Source organism: Lactuca sativa, chromosome 2, assembly GCF_002870075.4.
Source record: "Lactuca sativa cultivar Salinas chromosome 2, Lsat_Salinas_v11, whole genome shotgun sequence".
Taxonomy (NCBI): Eukaryota; Viridiplantae; Streptophyta; class Magnoliopsida; order Asterales; family Asteraceae; genus Lactuca; species Lactuca sativa.
Window position 1 is genome coordinate 137,487,362 of NC_056624.2, and position 25,878 is coordinate 137,513,239.

General features: G+C 40.5%; 1 protein-coding gene across 1 annotated transcript; it reads right to left on the reverse strand.

Moving 5' to 3' along the window:
• Positions 1–23,657: 23,657 nt before the first annotated feature.
• LOC128132393 (uncharacterized) lies at positions 23,658–24,947 on the reverse strand. Its single transcript, XM_052768940.1, has 3 exons — positions 24,321–24,947; positions 23,841–24,275; positions 23,658–23,759 (listed from the first exon to the last, which is right to left on the reverse strand). The coding sequence occupies exons 1-3, from the start codon at positions 24,945–24,947 to the stop codon at positions 23,658–23,660; spliced, it is 1,164 nt and encodes a 387-aa protein (XP_052624900.1).
• Between the last annotated feature and the right edge of the window lie 931 nt (positions 24,948–25,878).

Genomic DNA, 25,878 nt, shown 5'->3' on the forward strand with positions numbered 1-25,878 from the left:
TCGTTGGCGCTAAGCCAATCCATTCCCAGAACGATGTCGAAATCGTTCAACTCTATGGGCAACAACTCTTCATGGAATTCGTTTCTGTTTAGGTCGATGACGATGTTCTTAATATGATTACTAACAGGTACGAACTTGCCACCGGCAACTTCTACAATCAGGGCATTATCAAGTTTTTCTATAGGCAATGCTAATTTCCCACCAAATTTATGCGATACAAAGGAGTTGTTTGCTCCAGAATCAAACAGTATATTGGCAGGCAATCCATTTACAAGAAAGGTACCTGAAGTGACGTCTGGTGCCTCCTTTGCAGCCTCGAGCATCATCTGGAAGGCTCTTGCCTTCGGCTTCGGTGGAATGTTGGGTCTTCCTGCCTCCTTCTTCTTCGGGCAGTCTCTCGAAATGTGCCCGTCCTCGTTGCACTCATAATAGACCTTCTTAGTGAACGTGCACTCGTTGGCATAGTGCACGGGCTTTCCACACTTGAAATAGGTGACTCCTCCGTCACATTTCCCCTGGTGCTTCTTCTTGTACTTATTGCACCATTTGGCTTCACCTCCTTCAGACTTTTGCGTACCAGACCTTGAGAACTTGCTTTTCTTGTCGAATTTCGACGACCCATCAAATTTCCTTTTCTCTCCCACCTCCGCTCTCTCCAGACCCTTCTCTCGTATTTGGGTCTCCACATTCTTAGCAGCCCAGATGGCGGCTTTCAGAGTGGTTGTTTGCTTGACCATTGGACTGAAGTCCGCTGGTAATCCTAGGGCAAACTTGTTGATTTCAGTTGGGACGAGGTGAGGAACAAGCTTCATTTTCTTTGTAAATCTTGCAGCGTATTCAGTAACGCTTATTCTTCCCTTCTTCAGATTCTGGAACTCATTGTTGATCTCCAGAAGATACTGCTCAGAGCAGTATTGCATCTTTAGTTGCACCAGAAAATCCTCCCAAGACATCTTGCTCGCTTCACCCTTGGGCATTCAATCAACTAGTAGATTCCACCAGCTTAGTACTCCAGATTTTAATCGAGGAACTGCGAGAGCGGTCTTCTGCCTGTTGCTACATTCGCAACTCTCAAACATTGTCTCCATCTCGAAGATCCAGTTCATGACTTCCACCGGTGTCAGGTTTCCAGATAGACACGGTGATTTGGATGCCATGAAATCCTTGTATTTTCATCCACGTCCATCATTTCCTCCATCCTGGTGGTTCCACCTAACTATCAGTGGGTTGGCTTGACCAACAGTCTCACTGTAGTTTCCTCCTTCAGACGGCCCATCATTCAGCTCGGGCTGTTCGACTAGTATTGTAGCTTCCTATCGATTCTATTGGAGCAAATGTCTGGTTTCCTCCATTTGACGATCCATCATCTCCTGGATCATCGCTTGTACTCTGGCCATCGTTATTGGCTCAGCTACGGCTACCACAACCTGTATTTGCTCAATCATTGGGGGTTGGTTTCTGTTCCCATTTGCATTCCCGGCTCCACTGCGGGTTCTTGCCATTTTGATCTATACACCGAATAAGATGAATTTAGATCTTTATTTAGGATAGTCGTTTAAACTGTCCTTATCACTCCGAAACGTTTATATGTTAGTTCTAATATCGTATTCATACTTTTAGAATCCTAAACACATAAGGTTTCCAGATCCGGTCGGCAACAGACCATAGATCCGAACAAATAACAACATATCAGGCACAAAGCAGTTAGCACATAAAAGCATTTTAGGCATAATTCCTAAAATAAGCTAGTGCTCGCATCTCACAATCATCGCTTAGAATTCTAAGTTTAAGTCTAGGAATCCTAAAAATTCCTAGTTTGCTTAAACTAATGCTCTGATACCAACTGTGACATCCCTATTTTCACGGCCAGAAAAGACCGATTTTGTTTATACTTGTATGAAAATCATAGTAACATTTTAGATAAAAGTGTTGCGGAATTTGTCCCAAAACAAAATATAATCAAGATTTATCAAAAGCATTTCCAAAGAAATGTATTTCATTAAAAAGACTCGGGATGTCATGTTCGATACAGATCAAAAGCATAAACAGTACAATATAAGCCTTACTACAATATTTCATATCTACAGGCCTATATCCATAATCCCTCATCCAAAACATCACATCTATGCTCGAACGCCACTACCTGTAATACATGAAACTGAGTGGGTCAAGCTTGGGAGCCTGGTGAGCACATAGGGTTTTCAACCGACAATAAATAAATTTATTAACATCATCAACCAACAATAACCCAATTACCCATTCCCGTTATCCTCACATTACGTCCCTAAACACCTATCATGAGGGACCTAGACTAAGGATCATCATCAGGATGGACACTACTGCTAAGGGGGTTCCTCAGCAATAAATGTCCTAACGGCAACCATGAGGGGGATGGAGTACACCGGTGAATACATCGTTCACAAACACCTTCCACTGGACTGTCTAGAAGAGTCTGTGGTCGTCATTTATACTCCACTAGATGACTGAATCACCAACAACATCGAGGCCTCTCGTCATTTTATCACACATCGTCTTATTACATCTACCCATGTTTTACCCCAACATTTTTGTAGATATAAAATACATATACAGTTTAAATCATGAAAAACGTGTATAAAAATCGTTCATCAAACATAGACAACATGTATTCAGATAATATGCACACAAACCACGTAATTTATATAAAATACTTCATATCTATGTGTAAGATGAATGTAACTATGCACTCACTTGGTTAGGTGGTGACTCGGTACTCGAACAGCGCTTCGTTATCTCTAAACTATTTTTCCTTAACCAAAATCTAGAATCAATACCACTAGGGTTTAGTTTTAACGTTAACCACGACTAATTAATAGTCTAGCTATTATTATTATTATTATTATTATTATTATTATTATTATTATTATATAAGCGTTAAATAACACTCAATATAACTCATAATAATAGCCCGAATAATTATTTTAGGGACCTAATAACATTACTATAATTATTTAAAAGCTATATTAAAAATAGCGTAGGCGTAGCTCACTTACAACGGATTTTAAAGAAAACCGGGCTTTGCTCGGAGCAGCGTTTCTGAACCGAAAGACCCTTTTTCGCGGGACTTCGGGAGCCTCGGGGCTTCCTTTGGGTGCTAGGGGTTTTATCTAGGGTTTAGGGGGTTAAAATGGGTTAGAGAGAAAAAGTAGTGAGAGAAAGAATGAGTTTTGGTGTGATTTCCTCGGCAGCCTTCGCATGGTATTTATAGCCGCCTGATCTCAGATTTACGTTGGGCGTTTAGCAGCTACGCGGCGCGTAGCTTCGGATGAGGTTGCCAGCTTCGCACAGCTGGCTCACACTTGCATCGGACCCGGATAAGATCGAGGTATGTTGGGCGTACCCAACCTCGGACGCGAAGCGTAGAGCGAAGCGAGGCGACGTGTCTTCATCTGGTGCTAGGCCGTGGGGAGCAAGCAACGGCTAGGATCTTGCCACGTCATCACAGTTTCGCAAATTGCACACTTAACTTCTAAAAATCATAACTTTTGCATACGAGCTCCGTTTTCGACGTTCTTTATCTCCAGGCGTAGGCAGGAACGTACTCTACAACTTTCGTTTAGATTTCGTCGGTAATTTTGAATTTATTTTAAAAGTTATATTTTTAACAGGCCGGGACATGATTGGTCCGTTAAAAATTCACAACTTCTTCATCCAATGTCCGTTTTCGTCTGTCTTTTTATCGTTATGTTAATAATAACGACATCTTCGATTCTCGTTTAGGTTGTATCGGCTAAAAACTACTCAATCTAATATTCGAACTTCGGGTTGAACACTACTAAGCCGAAACTTCGAAAAATCATAACTTCCTCATACGAAATCAGATTTGGGCGTTCCTTTTATGGACGCTCTGGGTTTAATGTTTTCTACGACTTTCGTTTAGATCGCTAAGGCTAAAAGTTGCTTTATCGTAAATTCACTATTTACGCTTCCCGGTGCTGTGCCGGTTCCATCACGAAACTTCGACGAGTCATAACTTCTTCGTTATAACTCGGAATTCGGCGTTGTTTATATCTCCGGAATCCTTGTTTCGACCATTATAACTTTATGTAAAGATATCGGGCTTATCTCATACTTTAATTTTGACGCTTATTTTTATTCTTTATTTATTATACGCTTATAAATAAGTAATAAGCATATAAATACACACATTTCACATAATACTCAAGTAATTAATCTTTATTACATCAAAAAGAGTTACAATAGTCGACCTAGACTATTACATCGTCTAAAAATGCTTAGCCCCGAAACCTGGGTGTTACAACACACCTCAAAAAGGACTTCCCACTCAAGATGACTATTATGCTGGATAAAGTAGGGACTTTTGGACTCTAGGGACCTCTCATGGTCCAGATCTGGAGCCTAACTCTTTCCATGAACATTAAAGTACTCAAGGTCCTCATACTTGGGGTGGAAAACCCTAGATCCACTAAATCATGGGATCCATAAGAAATAATGAGAAAGGTGAGAGCTTTACCTTCCCTAGAAGCTCTGAAGTGAACAAATCGCAGGTCTAGCAACACCTGCTTGCCCCTTGAGCTTAGAACTCTTCTATCCTCTTAACAAAATGCACAAAACACTCACAATTAGCAAGACACTCTTTCTCCCAGCTCAAGATCGCTTTAGGGTTTGCTCTCCAAGAAGGGTAGCCGCAAATGAGGCTATAAGTGCCTTTAAATAGGCTCCAAACCCAGAGATTTAGGGTTTTTCATTCCTGTGCCTACTCGGTCAGCTCCTCGACTCGTCGAGTAGGTCATTTAACCCTCGTGGCACATCGCGACTCTACTCGACGAGTTGGGGCATTGACTCGTCGAGTAGCATAAGAGATGATTAAATAATTAAGAACAATTCACATGCCTGGAAACCCGAATGTTACAATTCTCCCCCACTAGAATCAGACTTCTCCCCCGAAATCATGATCTGAAAATAGCTATGGGTACTGCTCTCACATTTCGGACTCCGACTCCCACCTCAACTCGGACCCTCTCCGATGTTGCCACTGAACCTAAACCAAGGGTACCTCTATGTTCCTGAAAACCTTCACCTTCCGATCCGTAATCGCAATCGGCCTCTCATTGTAATTCAGGCCCGCATCTACCTGAATGTCCTTTAGCGGTACCACTTTCGTCTCATCGGCTATACACTTCCTCAGCTTCGACACATGGAAAGTGTTATGGATCTGACTCAACGCCGCAGGTAGCTCCAAATGGTATGCTACTCTACCCACCCTGGCCGTTATCCTGACGGGACCGATGTATTGGGGCCCCAACTTGCCCTTCTTCCTAAATTGGATCACTCCCTTCCACGGGGATACTTTCAGGAGGACGAAATCTCCCACCTGAAACTCAAGCTCGAATCGTCGCATGTCTGCGTAATTCTTTTGGCGACTCTGGACTGTCAATAACCTTTTCCTGACCTGCTCAATCTGCTCGTTCGTCTTGAGCACTATCTCAGTGCTACCCATCACTCGCTTTCCCACCTCTCCCTAATAGATGGGCGTCCGACACCTCCTCCCATAAAGAAGCTCAGAAGGAGGCATACTTGGAATGGTGGTTGTTGTTGTAAGAAAACTCAGCCAATGGTAAGTAGGTGTCCCAAATCCCCCTAAAATCCATGACGGATGCACACAGCATGTCCTCAAGCGTCTGAATCGTCCTCTCACTCTGTCCGTCTGTCTGTGGGTGATACGCAGTACTGAAATGCAAGCGTGTGCCCAACTCTTCATGAAATTTCTTCCAGAACCTGGAAGTAAAACGCACGTCTCGATCCGATACAATAGAGATCGGAACCCCATGCCGTGCTACCACCTCTCTCACATAGATCTCCACCAACCTCTCCACAGAAGAGCTCTCACTAATAGCAAGGAAGTGAGCACTCTTCGCTAGCCGGTCCATAATCACCCAAATTGCGTCGAATCCACGCGCAGTCCTTAGTAATTTGGTGATAAAGTCCATCAAAATCTGTTCCCACTTCCACTGGGAATCTCAAGAGGCTGCAATGGTCCATGTGGACACTGGTGCTCTGCCTTGACCCGACGGCAGGTCAAACACCTCTCAACTACCCAGGAAACATCCCTCTTCATACAGGGCCACCAATAGTCTCTCTTCAGGTCCAAATACATCTTAGTGGCCTTGGGATAGATCGAGAATATCGATCTATGTGCCTTCTCCATCAGTACACGCCGTGCTCTGCCCGAATAGGACACTCAAATATTCCCTTGGAAGGTCATAAGCCTTCGGATATCCGTCATAAACTCGGATACCTGCCCAACCACTCGCTCCTTCTTGCGGTTCTCCGGTCTCACAGACTCCGCCTGGGCCTCTTGTATGGTATCCAGAACTAGGGTCGTCACTGTCATCCTCATACATACATCTCGGATCGGGGCACACTCTGATCAGCGGCTCAGGGCGTCGGCTACCAGTTAGCCTTGCCCGGGTGATACAAGATCTCACAATCATAGTCTTTCACCATGTCCAGCCACCTCCTCAAGCGCATATTCAGGTTGGGATGATCCATGAGATACTTTAGGCTCTTATGGTCTGTGTATATGGTGCACCGAACCCCATACAAGTAGTGGCTCCAGATCTTGAGGGTGAACACCACCGCTCTTAGCTCAAGATCATGGGTGGGACACCTTGTCTCATGAGGCTTCAGATGCCTCGATGCATAGGCTATCACGTGCCCTCTCTGCATTAACACCACACCCAAACCAGATATAGATGCATCACAATAAACCACAAAGTCCTCCATCCCCTCGGGAAGAGCTAACACCGGGGCTTCACACAATCGTTGGCGAAGAGTCTCAAATGACGTCTGCTGCTCAAGACCCCAAGTAAAAGAAACGCCCTTCCGGGTTAATCTGGTGAGGGGAACGACAATCTTGGAGAAATCTCTGATAAATCTTCGATAGTAGCCGGCCAAACCTAGAAAACTCCTGATCTCGGTAGGGGATCTCGGCACCTCCCATCTCATAACTGCCTCAATCTTGGCCGGATCGATCAATATCCCATTTTGGTTGATGAGGTGTCCCAGGAACTGGACCTCCCGCAACCAAAAATCACACTTGGAGAATTTGGCAAAAAGCCTCTCCGATCTCAACACCCCAAGGATCTCTCTTAAATGCTCCTCATGCTGCTCTTTGGATCTCAAATATACCAGAATATCATCGACGAACACGATCACCAATTGATCCACCATAGGCCGGCACACCCTGTTCATGAGATCCATGAATGTTGTCGGTGCATTGGTGAGCCCAAAAGGCATCACCACGAACTTGTAGTGCCCATAACGAGTTCTGAAGGCTGTCTTCTGAACATCCTCCTCGCGGAATCTAATCTGATGATACCCAGACCTCAAATCGATCTTGGAAAACCAAGATGTACCCCGCAACTGATCGAACAGATCGTCGATCCTCGGAAGTGGATAACGGTTCTTGACCGTCAGCTTGTTCAACTCCTGGTAATCAATGCACATCCGGTGTGAACCATCCTTTTTCTTGACAAAAAGGATCGACGCTCCCCAAGGCGAGCTACTCAGTCAGATAAAACCCTTCCCCACCAACTCCTGGAGATGTGAGGATAACTCCTGCATCTCTGGATGTGCGAGGCGATAAGGTGCCTTGGCAATAGGCACCGCTCCCGGAACCAAATCGATCTGAAACTCCACTTACCTCTCAGGAGGCACACCCGGTAACTCCTCGGGGAAAACATCAGGGAACTCGCATACTATCGGAACCTCAGAAATAGAACTTGTCCTCTCTGACACAGTTCGTGAATCCATCACGTACGCCAAGAATCCCATACAACCCTGCTGTAAACTCTGCCTTGCCCTGATGGCAGAGCATAAATCAGATCCAGATCTGGTACCCTCGCCATACACTATAAGCACTCCCCCACTATGGTCTCGTATAGTCACCAACTGGCGCTCACAGTTGATCACTACCCCAAAACAGTTCAACCAATCCATACCCACGATAACACAGACATCCCCCCATCGCGAGGGGTACCAGTTCAATAGGAAACTCTACACCAAAAATCTCCAGCACACATCCTCGGAATACCTTAGTAGCAAAAACCGCATGCTCATCTACTATAGAAACCCTCAGAGGTCGACTCAACGCCTCATGTCAGTTGCCCAAGTGACGACTAAAGGCTATAGACACAAAGGATCGACTCGCACCCGAGGCAAATAACACTAAGGCAGGTACAAAACTCACAAGAAATGTACCTCACCATAGCACTGGATAATCATGAATAGAAGCTCAAAATACATAAATGAATAACAGAGAAATGCATACCATCCACGACGTCAGGTGTTGCGCGGACCTCCTCCGCTGTCAGCTGGAAAGCTCTCCCTCGATACTTCGGGGCATCGGCCTTCACTGGCCTAACATCAGATACGCGCAAAGCAGCAGGAGTGGAACCCTGGGCTGATCCCTGAACAAGCTGTGGGCACTCGGACTTCCGATGGCAGTGGAAATAGATTGCAAATCCCTTGGGGCAATCCTTCGCCATGTGCCCCTCTTTGCCACATTTGTAGTAAATCCCTGCCCAACAAGATCCCTCATGACTCTTTCCGCACTTGCCACAAGTGCGGCCCTTCTGGACTCCTGATCTCGGATCAGCGGGCTTAGCCCGCTTAGCTACCAGCTGCGACTACGCCGGCCGCCGGTCTCTCCCTTGAGACTCCACGTCCTCTCTAGCTTGCGTCTCCAGCTCGATCTCCCTCCTCTTGGAGTTTTCCTAGAGCTTGTAAAATGTACCGTAAGACGAGTTCTCCATGAACTCCCGAATATCCCTCCTCAGAATGCTCAAGTATCAACTCATGCGAGCCTGCTCAGTCGCCACATGCTCAGGGCAAAACAACGCCCTCTCGTGAAACATCCACGTAATCACAGTCAAAGACTCTGTCTTCTGTCTGAGAGACAGAAACTCCTAGGCCAACCGTTCCCTCTCCATAGGGGGAACATACTCATCTCGGAACATCATAACAAATCTCTCCCAAGTCACAGCAACATGCTATGTAGGGGTGAAGCTATCCGTCACAAACTTCCACCAGTCCTTCGCTCCCATGCAAAGTTAGTTCAACGCGGACCGTACTCTCAATTGCTCTGGGCATGAGCAAGTGTAGAAACATCCCTCAACACCAGAGATCCACCTCTTTGCATCAATCAGATCCTGAGTCCCATCAAACTCTGGTGGGTTCGTGTTGCTGAACTCTCGATACAGCAACGAGTCACCCCCTTACGTTCTGGCAGCAGCGACAGTTACGGTGGCTGCAGCAGCAGCCGCCTCGGAAACAGCAGCATATCGCTCATCAAACGTCTCGATCATAGTGGTCTTTATAGACCCAAACATCTCTGGAATAGCCTCTCGGATGGCTGCGGCCACCTCGTCTTGAATCATCCGATGAATCTCATCGTCGCTAACTCCATTGGTCTCTGGGGTGTGGCACGTGCCTAGCATGACGTATCTGAAACACAACACAAAAATTAATTAGAGACTTGATTGGGTATACTCATACTCGACTACTCATTCCTACTTGATACTTAGCATCCTAAGGATGCTTACTTGGATTGCCTGCAGATCGGGTGCTTTCAGTAGTACGGTCCCAATACTACCTTCCACACCCCATTTGCAGCCACCCCAAGTCGTCCTCCTAGGATTCTAAATCCCAAATACTCTATATCTCACGAATCACGGGCTACTCTCTTAGTAGATCCCTATTGGGCTCATCTAAGTATCGCTTCCTAGATTATCTCCTAACTCAGAACTCAGCACATACTCAAACTATAACAGGTAACGCTTGATTCAAATATCCCTACGCTAAGGCATCACAAATCAGGCAACTCTAGCCCTAAGATATGAAATACCTATCCTACTCTCTAGCGTGCAACTACAGTAATATATTTCATAAATATCACGTAACACAAAAGTAAGGGTATTTTGAGAAATCACCGTTCGGGCTCTGGCTGATTGTACGCATCGCTTCAACTTGTTCTCTCTTAAAACTCATTCTCGTTTTGGAAAAATTCTTTTCTTTTGAAAATTCTCCTAAAATCCTCAATGTGAGTTCAAACACACCAAGAGGTGCGTCCGAGTCCCTCAAACCAAGGCTCTAATACCAACTTATAACAACGTAAATTTTCAAACAATTTTTTTTATTTTTAAATTCACGCGATTCCATCAATACATTTCACAAATCCCCAAGTTTTCAATTATCAAAAACACATGTTTAATATTATTGAGTAAAAAATCCAGGATCCTCAAATCATAAAAGCAATCTCCGGTGGGAGTGTACAATCACACCGGTGCCTTCCCGCGATCATTGGAAGTACCTAAAACACATAACAAATAACACGGTAAACACAAAGCTTAGTGAGTTTCCCAAAATACCGTACGCAACTCGTTAGCCACTCGAGGCCATAGCTCAATAAGACCCTTCGGTCAATGTATCTCAGTGGGACTCTCCGGTCCCAGCTCGATCAGCTCAACATAATAATACTGGACATAAATCACAAGAAATAAGGCAGGATATCACAATGCACATAACATATCTCAATTGCACAAGCTACCACACCTAGTAAGGTATAGTGAGAAGACTCACCTCGTAAGTAAGCTAGGTAAAAGAATACTCGTGCACACGAATCACCAAATCTAGCCTCCTCCTAATCACATATTATAAGTATATCTAATTAACTCTTTAAGTCACACATTTACTAAGTTATATATATATATATATATATATATATATATATATATATATATATATATATGTATATATATATATATATATAACTCTCTTGGAGTAGGAAAAGACCATTTTGCCCCTCCAAGGTTTCCCAAAGGCAAGGTTGACCAACCCTAAGTCAATAGAAGTCAAACTCGAGTCAACAGTCCATGTTGACCCTACTCATTGAGTGCACTCATGGGACTCGATGAGTCTGTTCGTCATTCATAGACTCACCTAACAGTCTGACTAAACTCGCTGAGTTGACTCGTCAACTTGTCGAGTTGCTACACGACTAAAACCCTCGGGACATCCTTATCTGACTCGTCGAGTCAGCTCCTTGACTCAACGAGTCCGTTCAGACACATTTCTCATTTAGTCGTTTTTAAGGCATAGGACCTCCCCAAACTCTGGATCTACACTCCTAAGGATCATTAATCACGTAAAGTTTTGAGCTTTACATCTATGCATGGCAATTTGAGCTTTCTATGCCAATACACACCTCAAATAGTACTTCCCACTCAAGATGACTATTATGGCTGGATAAAGCAGGGAATTTTGGACTCTAGGGACCTCTCATGGTCCAGATCTGGAGCCTAAATCTCTCCAAGAACAATAAAGTACTCAAGGTCCTCATACTTCGGGTGGAAAACCCTAGATCCACTAAATCATGGGATCCATACGAAATAATGAGAAAGGTGAGAGCTTTACCTTCCCTAGAAGCTCTGAAGTGAACAAATTGCAGGTCTAGCAGCACCTCCTTGCCCCTTGAGCTTAGAACTCTTCCTCTTCACAAAATGCAAAAAACACTCACAATTAGCAAGATACTCTTTCTCACAGCTCAAGATCACTTTAGGGTTTGCTCTCCAGGAAGGGTAGCCATAAATGAGGCTATAAGTGCCTTTAAATAGGCTCCAAACCTGGAGATTTAGGGTTTCTCCTTCCTGCGCCTACTCGGCGAGTCAGCTCCTCGACTCGTCGAGTAGGTCATTTAACCCTCGTGGCACATCGCGACTCTACTCGACGAGTTGGGGCATCGACTCATCGAGTAGCACAAGAGATGATTAAATAATTAAGAACAATTCACATACCTGGAAACCCGAATGTTACATGAATGACCAACGTCGCCAACAATGCCGGTTGGTCCTCGTTTGAGACTCTCACATTGTCATCCCTAGACCACCGGTCGAATCATAACGTGGAACCACCAAAGCCTTCATTGATCACAGCCGCAGCTCCAGTCGCCGAGCACCTCTGACCATCAGTAATTTCCAGTTAACTAATGATGTCCGACGAAAAAGCTCCGACTAGGTCGTCCACCGTCAAGAGGCGACTGTCACCAGTCCCGTTTCCTCAATTTACCGACAACGATTGGAATAGTCACATCGCCATATAGCCACCAGGTTTCGACTAATCTTTCACCACAGCAACCCCTAGTGACAGCAACTTCAACACCCATCACCATCGCCTCATTAGCAATCGATACCGCTGGCCGACCGCAGTATGACAATGTCTCCGATGGGAAAACCCTAACAGCGAACGTCCCTCCTTATTCCTCAAGCACCAGCCCGGTCAACTCGACTGTCGTCGACCGCTTCCTTAGTCAACGTCCCATTTGGGGGACTGTTCTTCAAACGACGTCTTCAAAAGAAAGGGGAACTGGAAAACCTATGTCTCTCAAAACGGATAAGAAAAGAGTGGGCCAATTTGAATCAACCGGTTCCCTAACACGGTACACAAAAAAAGAAGCAGCACTGGAGTTTTCATCAACCTTCACTCCGCCGACCCCCGCCCCAAAATCCGGTTGTCGGGCACCTCCAATCGTCGACCCACAAACTCTAAATCTCCAGCGATGAACCACCTATCAACTTCGTCACCATCGACGAACCACCAGGATCATTTGACCTTGCATTTGACGCGATTTCAGCAAGATAACATCCTTCATTCTACTTCTTTGACGCTGAGTACCAACTAGCAGATCCCTTTTCCCCAAATCCGAACAAGGGAAAAATATTAGGCCATAGACGTACCCATCAATCCATACTCGGATGCAGCCCATCCACAAAACAAATGTGAAATATGGAGAAGAATTAGAAATCGGGTGTAACGACGTAAATTTTCAACCAAAATTTTCATTTTCAAACACAATAAAACTCAGTTTTATAATCTCAAAATAATAAGTATCTCAATGTCAACAATTCCACACATATAAAAATCAAATCCCAGAATAATATAATAATCTCTCGCCAGTGTGTACAATCATGTCGGTGCCTTCCCGCGATCCTTAGAACTACCTGAAACACATATCACATAACACGGTAAGCATAAAGCTTAGTGAGTTTCCCCAAATACCACATATGACATATTAGCCACTTGAGGCTATAAACCTATAAGACCCTCCGGTCTATGTGTCTCAGTGGGACCCTCCAGTCCCACGGTTCGTTGGAACCTCCGGTCCGGTCTGGTTGGGACCCTCCAGTCCCATGGCTCGTTGGACCCTCCGGTCCGGTCTCACCCTCACATAATATAATAATATATATCACATAAACAAGCACAAATCTAGTAAGAATATAAGACCCTCACATAATATAATAATATATATCACATAAACAAGCCCAAACTTAATGCGGAGTACTTCCTCAAACTCTAGATCCACACCCTCAGGGCTCAAATATCACGTAAAGTCATAGACTTTACGTCCATGCATGGCATTTTGGGCAAGAAATGCCAAGATCATGCCCTAACAAAGGTTTTTCTCACAAAGGCTTCACCAAATCAGGATAAAGCTTGAACCTTTAGATGCTAAGGACCTCCTAAGGTCCAGATATGGAGTTCAAGCTTCCTCATGAACCCCAAATCCTCAAAGTCCCAAAATATACATAAAAGGATCCCTAATCTTCAAAATATGATATCTATTCAAAAAAGGGAAAAGGTTCGAACTTGATACCTCTATCAGAAGCTCTAGGATGAATATTAACAGATCCAACACCCTTCCCTTACTCCTTGCTTGAAAACCTTCTCCTTCTTTGCAAAGATACACAAATTTCTCCAAGTTAGCCCTCTCTCTCTCTCTCTCTCTCTCTCTCTCTCTACACGCTCAATGCTCTTTAGGGTTGCTCTCTGGAAGGTGTGGCAGCAATAGGAGGCCATAAGTGCCTTTAAATAGGTCCCAAACATGGGGATTTAGGGTTTCTCATTCTAGCGCCTACTCAACAAGTCTACTATGGACTCGTCGAGTAGATCATTAAACTCACGTGTCCTACCCGCTTCTACTCGGCGAGTCATAGCGCCAAATCGTCAAGTAGGTTAATATTCCTTAAACAAAATAGTAATAATATACCTGGGAATCCAGATGTTACATTGGGCTTCCCTAATAAGAAGTTTGGGCTCCTATTAACAGTAGGCCTCCCTAATAGCTGATGGGTTTCGAGCAATACATCATTCCTATGGTGTACATGCAAACCCTAATAGCTTTTGGATCTAGTTTGTCTAATGAACATGCAATTGATAATCCAAAGCCATAAACCCTAGATCTAATAAACTATAACTGAAATTAGGGTTTAGATCTTACCTTTGATTGTTATATAGCAATAACAATCAATCCTTGGCTTCAGAAAGCTTAGTGCCTCAAGTGCTGCACCTCTAATGAAGTCACAAACACCACTAAGCAACTTGGATGAAGAGGGAGGAGAGAGGAGGCACCAAAAATGGCTAGAAACCCTAAAGGAAGTGTTCACTTTTTTTGGGGCATAGGGGTCCTTTATATACATGTAGGCTATTAGGGTTTTCAACTAGGAAACCCTAATCTGACAGCTTAGGCCTTAAGCAGTCCAATGGACCATTCCAGAAGGCCCTTGGACGATTTCTTTGTGGACCTCCATATAGAATTCGTCCATTGCCATCTAATGGATCCTAAGCCAAACTTTGTAACTATCTTATAATTACAATATCAGTCCCCTTAATTTAATTAATCTCTTTTAGCCACAAAATTAATTCTTAATTAACTCTTGACTAATATCAATTAAACATTATGATTTCTCCTTTAATATATTATTCCTATAATATATTAATAAATCATAATTAAACCTTTCTCTCCTTAATTCATCCAACATATTGCTATGGTGAACGCAACCCAAAAGGACTATGCTCATAATTGGGTCAAGTACATACCAAAATAGTTATGGACTTAGACACTAATCCAACAGTCTCCCACTTCGATAAGTCCAATAACTATTTTGCATGACTTCAGAACCTAATCAGCAATCGTAGCTTTCAAAAGCCGCTGACAAGTCTGATCTTATTTTATACGTGTGTACTTTAGATAAGGGATTATATATTCCTCCATTCTCAAGATATCATATAGACATAAGACATGAATTTTAATCATTCTCTCTATACTCTTACCCGACTTCCGATTTATGACGACTGACAACAGACTACAATTGAACACATCAACTTAGTCCCGGCTTGGCCAAGCACTTAGGTGTCATCACTAAATCATCAAGAGGCCCCTAGATATCGCTTTTATCCCACTTTGGGTAAAAGGAATGGATAAACTTCGACTCAAATGCTTGCTTACATTTACTAATCGAATCACACACAACAATAAGTTTTATAACACCAAGTTACTAGTGCGTTTACTTATCATCAATATGCAACCGACCAGCAAATAACAACTCACACGTCTCGGTTTCAAAAATATACAATGTTATCGTCTCACAATTACTCATGATAAAAACCATGAAGTGATTCCAGTGAGCGTAGGTTTGATCCAATACTCTAATCTTATTAAAGCACTCATGAAATCTGCAACAAACTTGTGCTATGTCTAAACACTTAGACAATCTACAGACAGATTCATGACAGTCTTCCTTCATACCTACTTCCAACGTATGATCGACTGCGGAGGTTCGAATAACCCAGTTATTCTGGAAGTCAAAACATGCAAAATGAAACACAACGATAATACTTAATCCTATATGGCCCCTAAACTTTTAAGCATAAATAAAACACTTTTATTTAAACACCATATTGATTACTCATTATTCATTGCTTACTGTTTCAGAAAATCAACTTATTACTTGAATTACAATAATAATTGTCCCATGCTCCAAGCATGCACACTTTGTTTCCTATGGTCCATGCTTTGTGAAATAGATCAATTGAAAACTTTTCCAATGATGCTCATTTCACAATTCCTAATCCTCATCGTTAATGTAAGAACACAAGGTTCTTGCCACTACTAGAATACATTAGATTCTAACATTTTATGCAACGATCCTTCCGCAAAGTCATAGCACAAAAGTCACCAGGACTTGGCTAATGAAATTACAAGGTCTCTATCAGAAATTGTTACAAACAATTCTATAGATGTGATGTCTCTCACTCAAAGTACATTCCTTTGAACATCCTTTTGCATAAAGTTTTCTAATCTAGACATAAATTCTCAATTTTCAACTCCCAATATGGAAACATTTCCATATTTTCCATATGACAACTCATTCTAAATAGAATCTTATCTATTCATAATAATGTCGATATGATTCATCCAATACTATACTTCCAACTACTCACAAGCAACAAATCCTTGGCAAACCTTAGATCGTCCTTTGATAGTTGTTCAATTATTTTAGTCAAATCCAGTTCTAGTCCTTTTTCCCTCTTAATTCCCTAGGCATTTGGAAAATTTTAGAATGGTCAAATATTATAGCATTTGCAATCGATCCTATACCCTAAGTGTATGGGATATGATGCATAATGTCTTACATAAAGATATGATACTTTATCAATCTTCTGCCATAATATTTTATGTTTCACGCTCTCACAATTCGAATTATGAAGAGGGATGCCGTAATCATAATCGAAATTTGAGAACACACTATGTATCCTTTGACCAAATTTATTAAAATTTATCAATCTAAGCTTTAGATATTGAAATGAAATCTAATATTCTCTCCCTTAATTATAGCAAAACAATTTTTTTAACCCTTGCGACTTTGCAAAGTATAACTCTTGTTTTCTATAATTAATACCGCTAACTTGCAATACTTACCATAGTAATCATGCTCCCACTATCATGATGATTATTTTCTTACCAGCATAACACTTATGCTCCCACTAGCTTTGACATGTATTCAGAAAACAACTGAACTTCTAGAGAACAATGCTTATTGAATTATTAGGTTTAGCCTTTATCTAAACTTCTTAAACTCATACACCTTTGCCTTAGAAAGATCATATGTGTGTCTTGACATATTCATAACTTATGTTACTAAGTCCTAAATGTTCAGACTAATTGCCAAATCTTACAATTCGAACTATGAAGAGGGATGTCGTAATCATAATCGAATTTGAGAATACAATTTTCACAATTGCTATCTTCTTAAAATCTCTCTTAGTGAAAGCATTTCCTCACAATCATTTTCATGAAGGAGGGAAACCTTATGTCACTTAGATTTTATAGTGTATGTGTTCCTATCCATGTGAATTTGCTAAAACGAAAGTTTGTGACAAATCCAAAAACATATGAACTGAACTTTCTCAATCTTGATTTCTTGCCTCATGGTAACACGAGTGCCCACCATGTCTTCCAAGTAGTTTAGCAACTCACCCTTACATATCAATGTACCTTCCATTGATCAAGGTGCTTGCCTTTATGAATACAAATGAGAACTCATAGAAGTCATATGCATAATTAACTTAACTGGAATGGCGCAGAAAACAAAATTATGTCATCCACGATAGGTTACAAACCTCAAGTCGTGCGCTAGTGATGATCAATTAGATTTATTCTTGATTTATTCTTGAAATTTTTCAAAACCATTAAGACTCCCACTGACTCCTTGACATATAAGGTTCTTTTGTCAAGAAACATTTCTTGACAAACAAATATTCAAGAGTTAACGTAGCTTCTTATCAAGCTTAACACTTCACACAATTGGTCTTAGTTGGTCTTTGAGTTATCCAAGACATCACAACTTACCAATTTCAAATGTGCAAGAATATGAAAACTTTTCCAAATTCCACATTTGATGCGTGTCATAAACCTTCTTAAGACTTGTCACTCAAGTCACAATCTTAGAGTATGACTCTAAGACTTGATTGTGGAACGAAGTATGATTGACTTCTTGATTTAACCATTTTCACAATTCTCGATTCCTCTTTTTAGACTTGCAATTGCACTAAGACTCACTTAGAGGATCAATTGAGACATGGTTCTTAATCATTAAGACCTATCATAAAACACAATAAAAGTTACTCTCCCTTCTTCTTAGAATAGAGAAACTTTTATCTTTCTACCTACTAGATTCTTCTTATTCGTTCTGCTATTGATCGAAACTCTTTCAATCAACTCAGAATTATACTCAATCTTATAAGTATAACCATATTTACTAAACTTTAGTAAATCATGACGAATATCTTTATCACTTTGTGGTGGATTTGATCAACGTACAACATAATGTACTCGATCTCCTAGTCCTTCACTTGACACTTTGTCAAAAAATTAGTCTAAATTTCCCAAATGTGAAAGTTTTTCATTCATCATACAATACATGTTGCATGATTCCAAGTTCTTTCCAATTGAAACTTGGGCGATGAGAAACTCTCCTTATTTGGTAAACTCTCGACACTTCCATAAATAACCTAATTAAGAGTCAAATCCATCATTGCTAATAATGGAAACATTCAAACATCAATTTTTCATACATGCCATCGCAAGGATAAATAAATAAGACAAAATCAAAATTTATTTTATTGCGGAAAAAATTTGTCCTTACAATGCAATTCAACTGAAAAACTATGCTATTATATATTTCTTAGCAATCTACCCTAACTTTAAAGTAGCAGCTCAAAAATCCGATCTTTGAATCCATGCGATCGAAATCCATTTCTTCGTGATCAGATTCAGCATGCTTCTTCTTTAAGTTTCCTTTCCTTTCTTCGATCCTGCAAAACATCAAAATGTAATCTTATCACATCATGTATTAAGAATCAAGAATAGGAACTTAAAAGAGTTAGATGGTGGATTTTACCTGAAGTAGAGCCATACGTCTTGACTATCCCATCTCTTAGATCTCTCAGGTAAATAGGGCAGCTTCGTCTCCAATGCCCCTTTTCTTGGCAATAGAAACAAATGGACTCTTTTGTAATAGCACAAGGAACTATCTCAGAATTTACCTTTTCTAGATTTCCAATGTCACCATTTTCAATGTCCATTGAAGTTTGTGAGTTTGATTCACAAGACAAATTTGCTTGATCAGTACGCCAGATCATTGCTGATTTAGCTGCTATCAGCAAATAGGTCAAATCAATGAGGGTCACGTCGTGAACCATCGTATAGTACTCTCTTAGGAACTCACTATACGAATTAGGAAGTGACTGAAGAATCCAGTTAATAGCCAACATCTCTGAGATATCGACACCCAACATCCTTAACCTATCAATGCCTGACTTCATCTGTAAGACATGTGCACATACAGGTTTCCCAACTTCGTGCTTACATGCCAATAGGGATTGGGTGAGCTTGAACTTTTCAAGCCTTTGAACTTGTGGTTCAGAGAGAACAATTGGAGGAGGTGGAGGAAGTGAAGCATGACTCCTATTTCCTTGATCATATCTTGGAACGTTATCTTCATTTGGAAAGCTTGTTCCAATGGATTTGGGAATACCATTGTTAGATTCATACATCTACAAAACGGGAGAAATTTAAGTCAGATTGATTAGAATCCTTGATGTAACACCCAAACGAAACATCAAGGATAGGATCCAACACAATACTCTACAACTGAGAAGAGGGATGCCATAATCTAGTTGCAGAATATTTGAAGGTAGGTAAATGACGATTTACCAATTTCCACCATGAAAAACGAAAAAGCAATTTAAGTTTTAAATGAATTGAAACTCCTAGATCTTTTGAGATTCATTGAACTTTTCAATGGCGTGTTTAATCTCGATTATGCCCTTCAAGTTTGCGACTGGGATGCCGAGGATCACAAACAAGGTGTGAATAATCACGCGAATCACATGGTGCACCCAATGCTACTATCACCTAATCAGTGTACCGGTTAGCCACACACGCTCCATTGATCTATGATAAACATCGAGCCACCCTTCGCCGCCAATTCCAAACCCAAATTAGTGTGTCGGTTAACCATACACGCTCCACTAACGTTTCGACAAGGGTACAAAGTGTAATTCCATGGATTAGCATACAATTCCACATTTTTTCTAAAGTAACTAGAATTTGGGAATTTGTAAAAGCATGTAGTTACTTTGTACTTCATTATACTTATAATGGAAGGCTTCGTCCTATCCTACCCGTTCGGCTAACGACCCTCCACTAGTCAAGAGTGCGGTGGGTAAGAGTGGATACCCATTCAATCGCCATTTTATAGGCAATTTCCTTAAACACCCCTTATAGACCAGCTTCGTGAATGAGGCCTACTAATGGTAAGACTGACTGTTTAATTATACATATATAATACTAGACTTTTAATGTCATATATACATAGTATAGGGTGTATTTTACACTTTTAAAATACTAGGTGGTCTAATTTAATAAATTATACTTTTAATTTAATTAAATGTAAACCAAAACTTTATGGATTTATTATGGGAAATCTTCAAAAAAGTCCCAAACTTTTGGGAAAAGTTACACTTTTGTCCCAACATTTTTTTTTGAACAAAAAAACCCAGGAAACCGGGTAAATTGAATATTTCGGCCCTATTTTACCGGCGACCTTCATTTAGCCGGTTAAATTGGCTTATGGGGAAAGGACTTGCTGAGGTGATTGGTGAGTCATTTAATGCCCTTGTATTAACTTCATTTGTGCCCTAGCTGACAACGATTGAAGCAGGAGCAGTGGAGGCAGGAGCAGTGGAGGACCAAGACAAATGTCTTCTTCGTCTTCTTCATCTTCAATGAATCGTCTCAGAAAGAGGTGCTACTGTGGTGATCCTGTAGGAAGATGGACTTCATGGACTCCATTTAACCCAATAAGAAGGTTTATAGGATGCCCAAATTACCAGAATGGACTCAAAGATTGCAAGTACTTTCGTTGGGTGGATCCTCCTCTACCAAGCCAGTGGTATGTAGATCTGTTATTAGTATTACACAACAATGTCAATTTGGAGAACCATCGAATATTTGGGGAGTTTGGGCAAGAACAACCAGCTGGGAACTTTTTTGGAGACGTTGTGGAACAACCAATGGTACAACAACCAATTGCACAACAAGCAGTGGAAGGAGGAAGATGGAAATCATTGCTTTATGTCTTTGTGGTTTTTTTTGTGTTTTTGTTGGTTATGTTGATGGATTGGTAGGATAGAAAGTTGTTTTAATGTATTTTGGTTGTGTTTTTTTTTTTGTTATGACTAAGGGTTGTTAGTTTACTATGAATGTAGTATCTTGTTACTCATATGATTATGAATGAAGTATCTAGTTTATGTATGAACTTTAAATGTGTTGATTGTAATCAATGAATGGAATCAAAGTATGACTGTAATAAGTTAATAATGGACTTAATACACAAACGGATCAATACATAATGGAGTCAATCATGCATAACTAGATATGGCTTTCAACCTTGACAGGTATGGCTTTCAAGAATGGATGGCCACATTCATGGGAAGATTTTGAAGGTTTAGTGTCTGAAATGACAATTTTACCCTTACATTAAATTTAACATAAGAGGATTGTGGAGGCAATTAAAAGAAAGGGAAAATAAAATAGAACATGTAGTAATATTAACCAAAGCCAGAACAAGTTTAACATAAGAGGACTGGAATCATGCATAACTAGTATCCATATAAGCAAACATTGTAAGCACAAGTAATGTATGCATGACTGGAATCTATAAAACAAGGAATCAATATAACCAAAGGGAACATAAACATTGTTAATCATAGAACATGTAGTAATATTAACCAAAGCCAAACAAGTTGTATGGCAAGTTGTGTAAATGCCCAAAAACATGATCAAGGGGCCCAAAGCCTATAGTTTATATGGATGTAAACAAAAGGGGCTATCAACAAAAGGGGCTATCAACATTTGCCCAAACCCAAAAGTTTTATACATGTTCTTAACAAAAGTAGGGATTAGAAACACCCTAATCTAGACTAAGGGGGTTGGATGAACTCATCCCCTTTCAATTCTTGACAACTACCACCTTTTGTAACTGGATCTCTGTTTATCCTTTCCGAAGGCTTCCTCCTCCTGACTTGATTCACTTTGCTCCTCTTTGTAGTCCTCCTTTTGACTTGATTCAATTATTGTGTGATAGGTATTTCTCTCTCTCCATCCATCCTTTCCTCATTCATCATTACCTCACCCATCCCTGACTCATCTATGCCATCCTCCCCATTCATCCTTTCCTCATCTCCAAGTACTTGATTTGTAGGGAGTTCTTCAACTGTTAATTGGCTAGCAATTCTAACATCCTGTAACAAGCATAACAAAAAGACCAGTTAGCAAGATTTAACATCACAAAATAAATAATGAGAAAGAAAAGAAAACTTGTGACATAGCAACATCCACATCTTCAATTTGTTGTACTTCTGCTTCACTCAATCCAAGACCTTCAATTTGTTGTAATTCATCTTCACTGAGTCCAAGACAGTCCATGATCTCTTCTGTAGTGTATAAAGATTTCCTTAGGTTGTCAATTGTTAAGCTTATATGATTCTGAAAATCTGGACTTGCATCATTTTCACTCTCAACATTTTCACTCTCAACATTTGGAATGGCAACAACTTCAGGCTCACATTTAGGAAACTCAGAAGTACCCTCCCCATATTCTGTTTGGACTCCTTCACTAGATCCCCTACCACCACCTATATTGCCTCATCCACTAGATCCCCTACCACCACCTCTACTCCATCCTCCACCAGCCCTTCCACCACCTCTAGATCCTGTTTTAGTTCCTGACCAATTAACCAAATCAGGTTCTAACCTAGGCCTGCCCATTTTTTTTTCTTTGGTTGAGTTTCTGGAACCACTGTAGGATTCTTACATGATGTTTTATTGTGTCCCTTTTGTAGACAATTTTTGCACTGGACAATTCTACCCTTGCTTGACACTTGAGAGTACTTGTCATGATTTTTTGAAACATGTCTTCTTCTTTTAACACTAGGCCTTCCTGGCATCCTCCTTTCAATGGGTGGAAGGGGCTTAATGTAACTTGTTTCTTCCCATAAGATACTTCCATTAACTGGGTGTATATTCTGATCATAAGTTTCCTTGTAGTTATTCTTGCTGAACCAATTACTTATAAAGTTAACTGGATCTTGATTGGTGTACAATATTGCCACTTGTGCATGCACACAAGGTATTCCAGAAAGTTCCCATAATCTACAAGCACATATTTTTTCCTTCAAGTTAACTCCATAGTTCTGAAACCCATTCCTTACTTCATATTCATTCACTCCACTTGGAACTGCATGCCAACTTCTGCAAACATATAAGATAGAACATAAGATGCAAACACATAAGATAGAACATGTAAAAACAAAACAATTGAGAATACTTACTTAATGTCTTCTCCAAATTCTTCCATCTTTGTTACCGTAGAAGGACAAACTTCACCAACCCAATTTTCAGCTTCTTGTTTCAGATTGAAAGCCCTTTCCATCATGTAAAGCCTAATCTCTTCAAGCATAGTCAGCAAAGGTTTATTTCTTGCGTCTACAATGATTGCATTGAAACACTCAGCAATCCCATTCTCTACAGCCTCACAAGCCAAGCCAGTAGAGAAATAAGCCCTGCACCATGAAGTTGGTTCCCTTGCCATGAGATGATCATAAGCAGCAGAACTTATTGCCCTAATCCTTTCCATATTAAACATGAAATCTCCTTCTATGGTAGATTTTGCAGTTGCCCAAAATATGTTTCTAAACTACACTCCATTATAAACTTTTCTGAAATTGGCATAGATATGCCTTGCACATTGCCTGTGCTCAACATATGGTAGAATTTCCTTACTAGCTTCAACAAGACCCTATAACATGAAAAAAAAAAGTTAATTAGAAACACCATACACTATTGTAAATAATGAAAAATAAAGAGATAGTTACTTTACCTTGTGTTGGTCACTGATTACACACACACCCTTTCCACCCTGTAATCCAAGATCATCATTAACCAAATCCAAGAACCATTTCCAATTGTTCTTATTCTCTACATCAACAACTGCCCAAGCTATAGGATACACCTGATTATTGGCATCCTTACCTATTGCAGTTAACAATTCACTCTTACACTGTCCCTTCAAAAAAGAACCATCCAATCCTATTACCCTACGACATGCCCTTTTCCACCCCTCTCTTATTGCTTTAAAGCAAATGTAGAATCTATGAAATGTTGTGGTATTATCAGGGTTTACAGTAACTGTAATCCTAACTGTGCTGTCTGGATTGGACCTCAGTAGCTCATGCCCATAATCCCAAACTCTTGCGTAGTGGTTACTCAAATTCCCATGAATTAATGACAGTGCCCTCATCCTTGATCTATAACACTTTGACCATGAAATTTTGCAATGAAATTTACTTTATATAATTACCTGCATCTCTTTGCATTTTAAGTTAGGTTTCCTAATCAACTCCTTCACAAATTTCCTAGCTGACCAGGTAGGATCCATAAGCCTTGAATTGTTAAAATTCCTAACACATTTATGAATGTCTATCATCTTTTTGACTTGGAAAGACCTTTCAGTAGTCATCCAAGAAGCCCTAACCACAAATGGACACTTCTCTAGATCACTTCCACATATTGCCACTAGTCTAACACCATCACATTTTTTGAAACGGATTTGAAAACCCTTACTAACAGCATAGTTGATCAAACACAATTTCAGTTCATGTGGGGATTCATACCTTTCACCAAGAATTGGTCTCATTTTGTTCCATTTCACCTTTGGATTATGGGTGGAATACTCAAATTCCTCATCACTACCTTCCTCGTTACTACCTTCCAGATAATCTTCATCTGATTCTTCTTTAGTGATTCCAGTTTGAGCATCGTTTCCAGTTTGAGCATCATTTTCAGTTTGGGCATCATCTATTGCCTCGTAATCGTCTTCTTCACATAGAATATTGAGAAATTCGTCTTTGCATCGGGAAGCTTGTTTCTTTTTGAAGTACGCATCCAGCTCCACATATATTGTATCAAAAGCATAGATGTCATCCATGATTTCAACTGCACGGGGGTAAAAAAACCCTAGTTTACTGAGGGGAGGGAGAAAGTGAAATGAGAGAGGTAAGTTGTACTGTGTATGTATGTGTGTAAATGAGATCGATTAAACCACCTCAGCAAGTCCTTGCCACATAAGCCAATTTAACCGGCTAAATGAAGGTCACCAGTAAAATAGGGCCGAAATGTTCAATTTACCCGGTTTCCTGGGTTTTTTTTTTCAAAAAAAAATGTTGGGACAAAAGTGTAACTTTTCCCAAAAGTTTGGGACTTTTTTGAATATTTCCCATTTATTAACTCTCTTTTAATTATACATTTTAATTAATTAACAAAACCATAAGGGTGTAATTTGAACTTTTCAAAATGCGAGGGTTTTAGAATTTAACATTTCAAAATCAAACTTTTAATCAAATTTTAAATTCCAAAACTTGAGGGAAAGTTTTGAAACTTTTCAAAACATTTGGGATTTGAATCTAAATATTTCAAAATTAAATTTTAATCAAAAATTTAAATTCCAAAACTTGAGGACAAGTTTTGAAACTTTTCAAAACATTAGAGTTTAACTATTCAAATTTCAAAGAACAAAACTTTTAAGTTCAAATTTAAACTATAAAACCTAAAGGGGAAAATTGAAACTTTTTCACAAGATAATTCAAATCTAAATTACAAATAATCAATCTTTATCTAATAAAACAAAAGATTATCTAAATTTTAACAATTATCTTCTATTTTGGCAAGGATAATCACCCAATATCAATAAAAATTGGATTTTATGAATTAAAAACATTTATGGTAAGTATCCCAAGCCAAAACAGCAAGAAAATCGCCAAAAAACGCTGCCAGACTCGCTGACTCGTCGAGTCAGCACTGGACTCGTCGAGTACCTAGTGGACTCGGCGAGTCCAACCCCAAAATTCAAAAAAAAAATC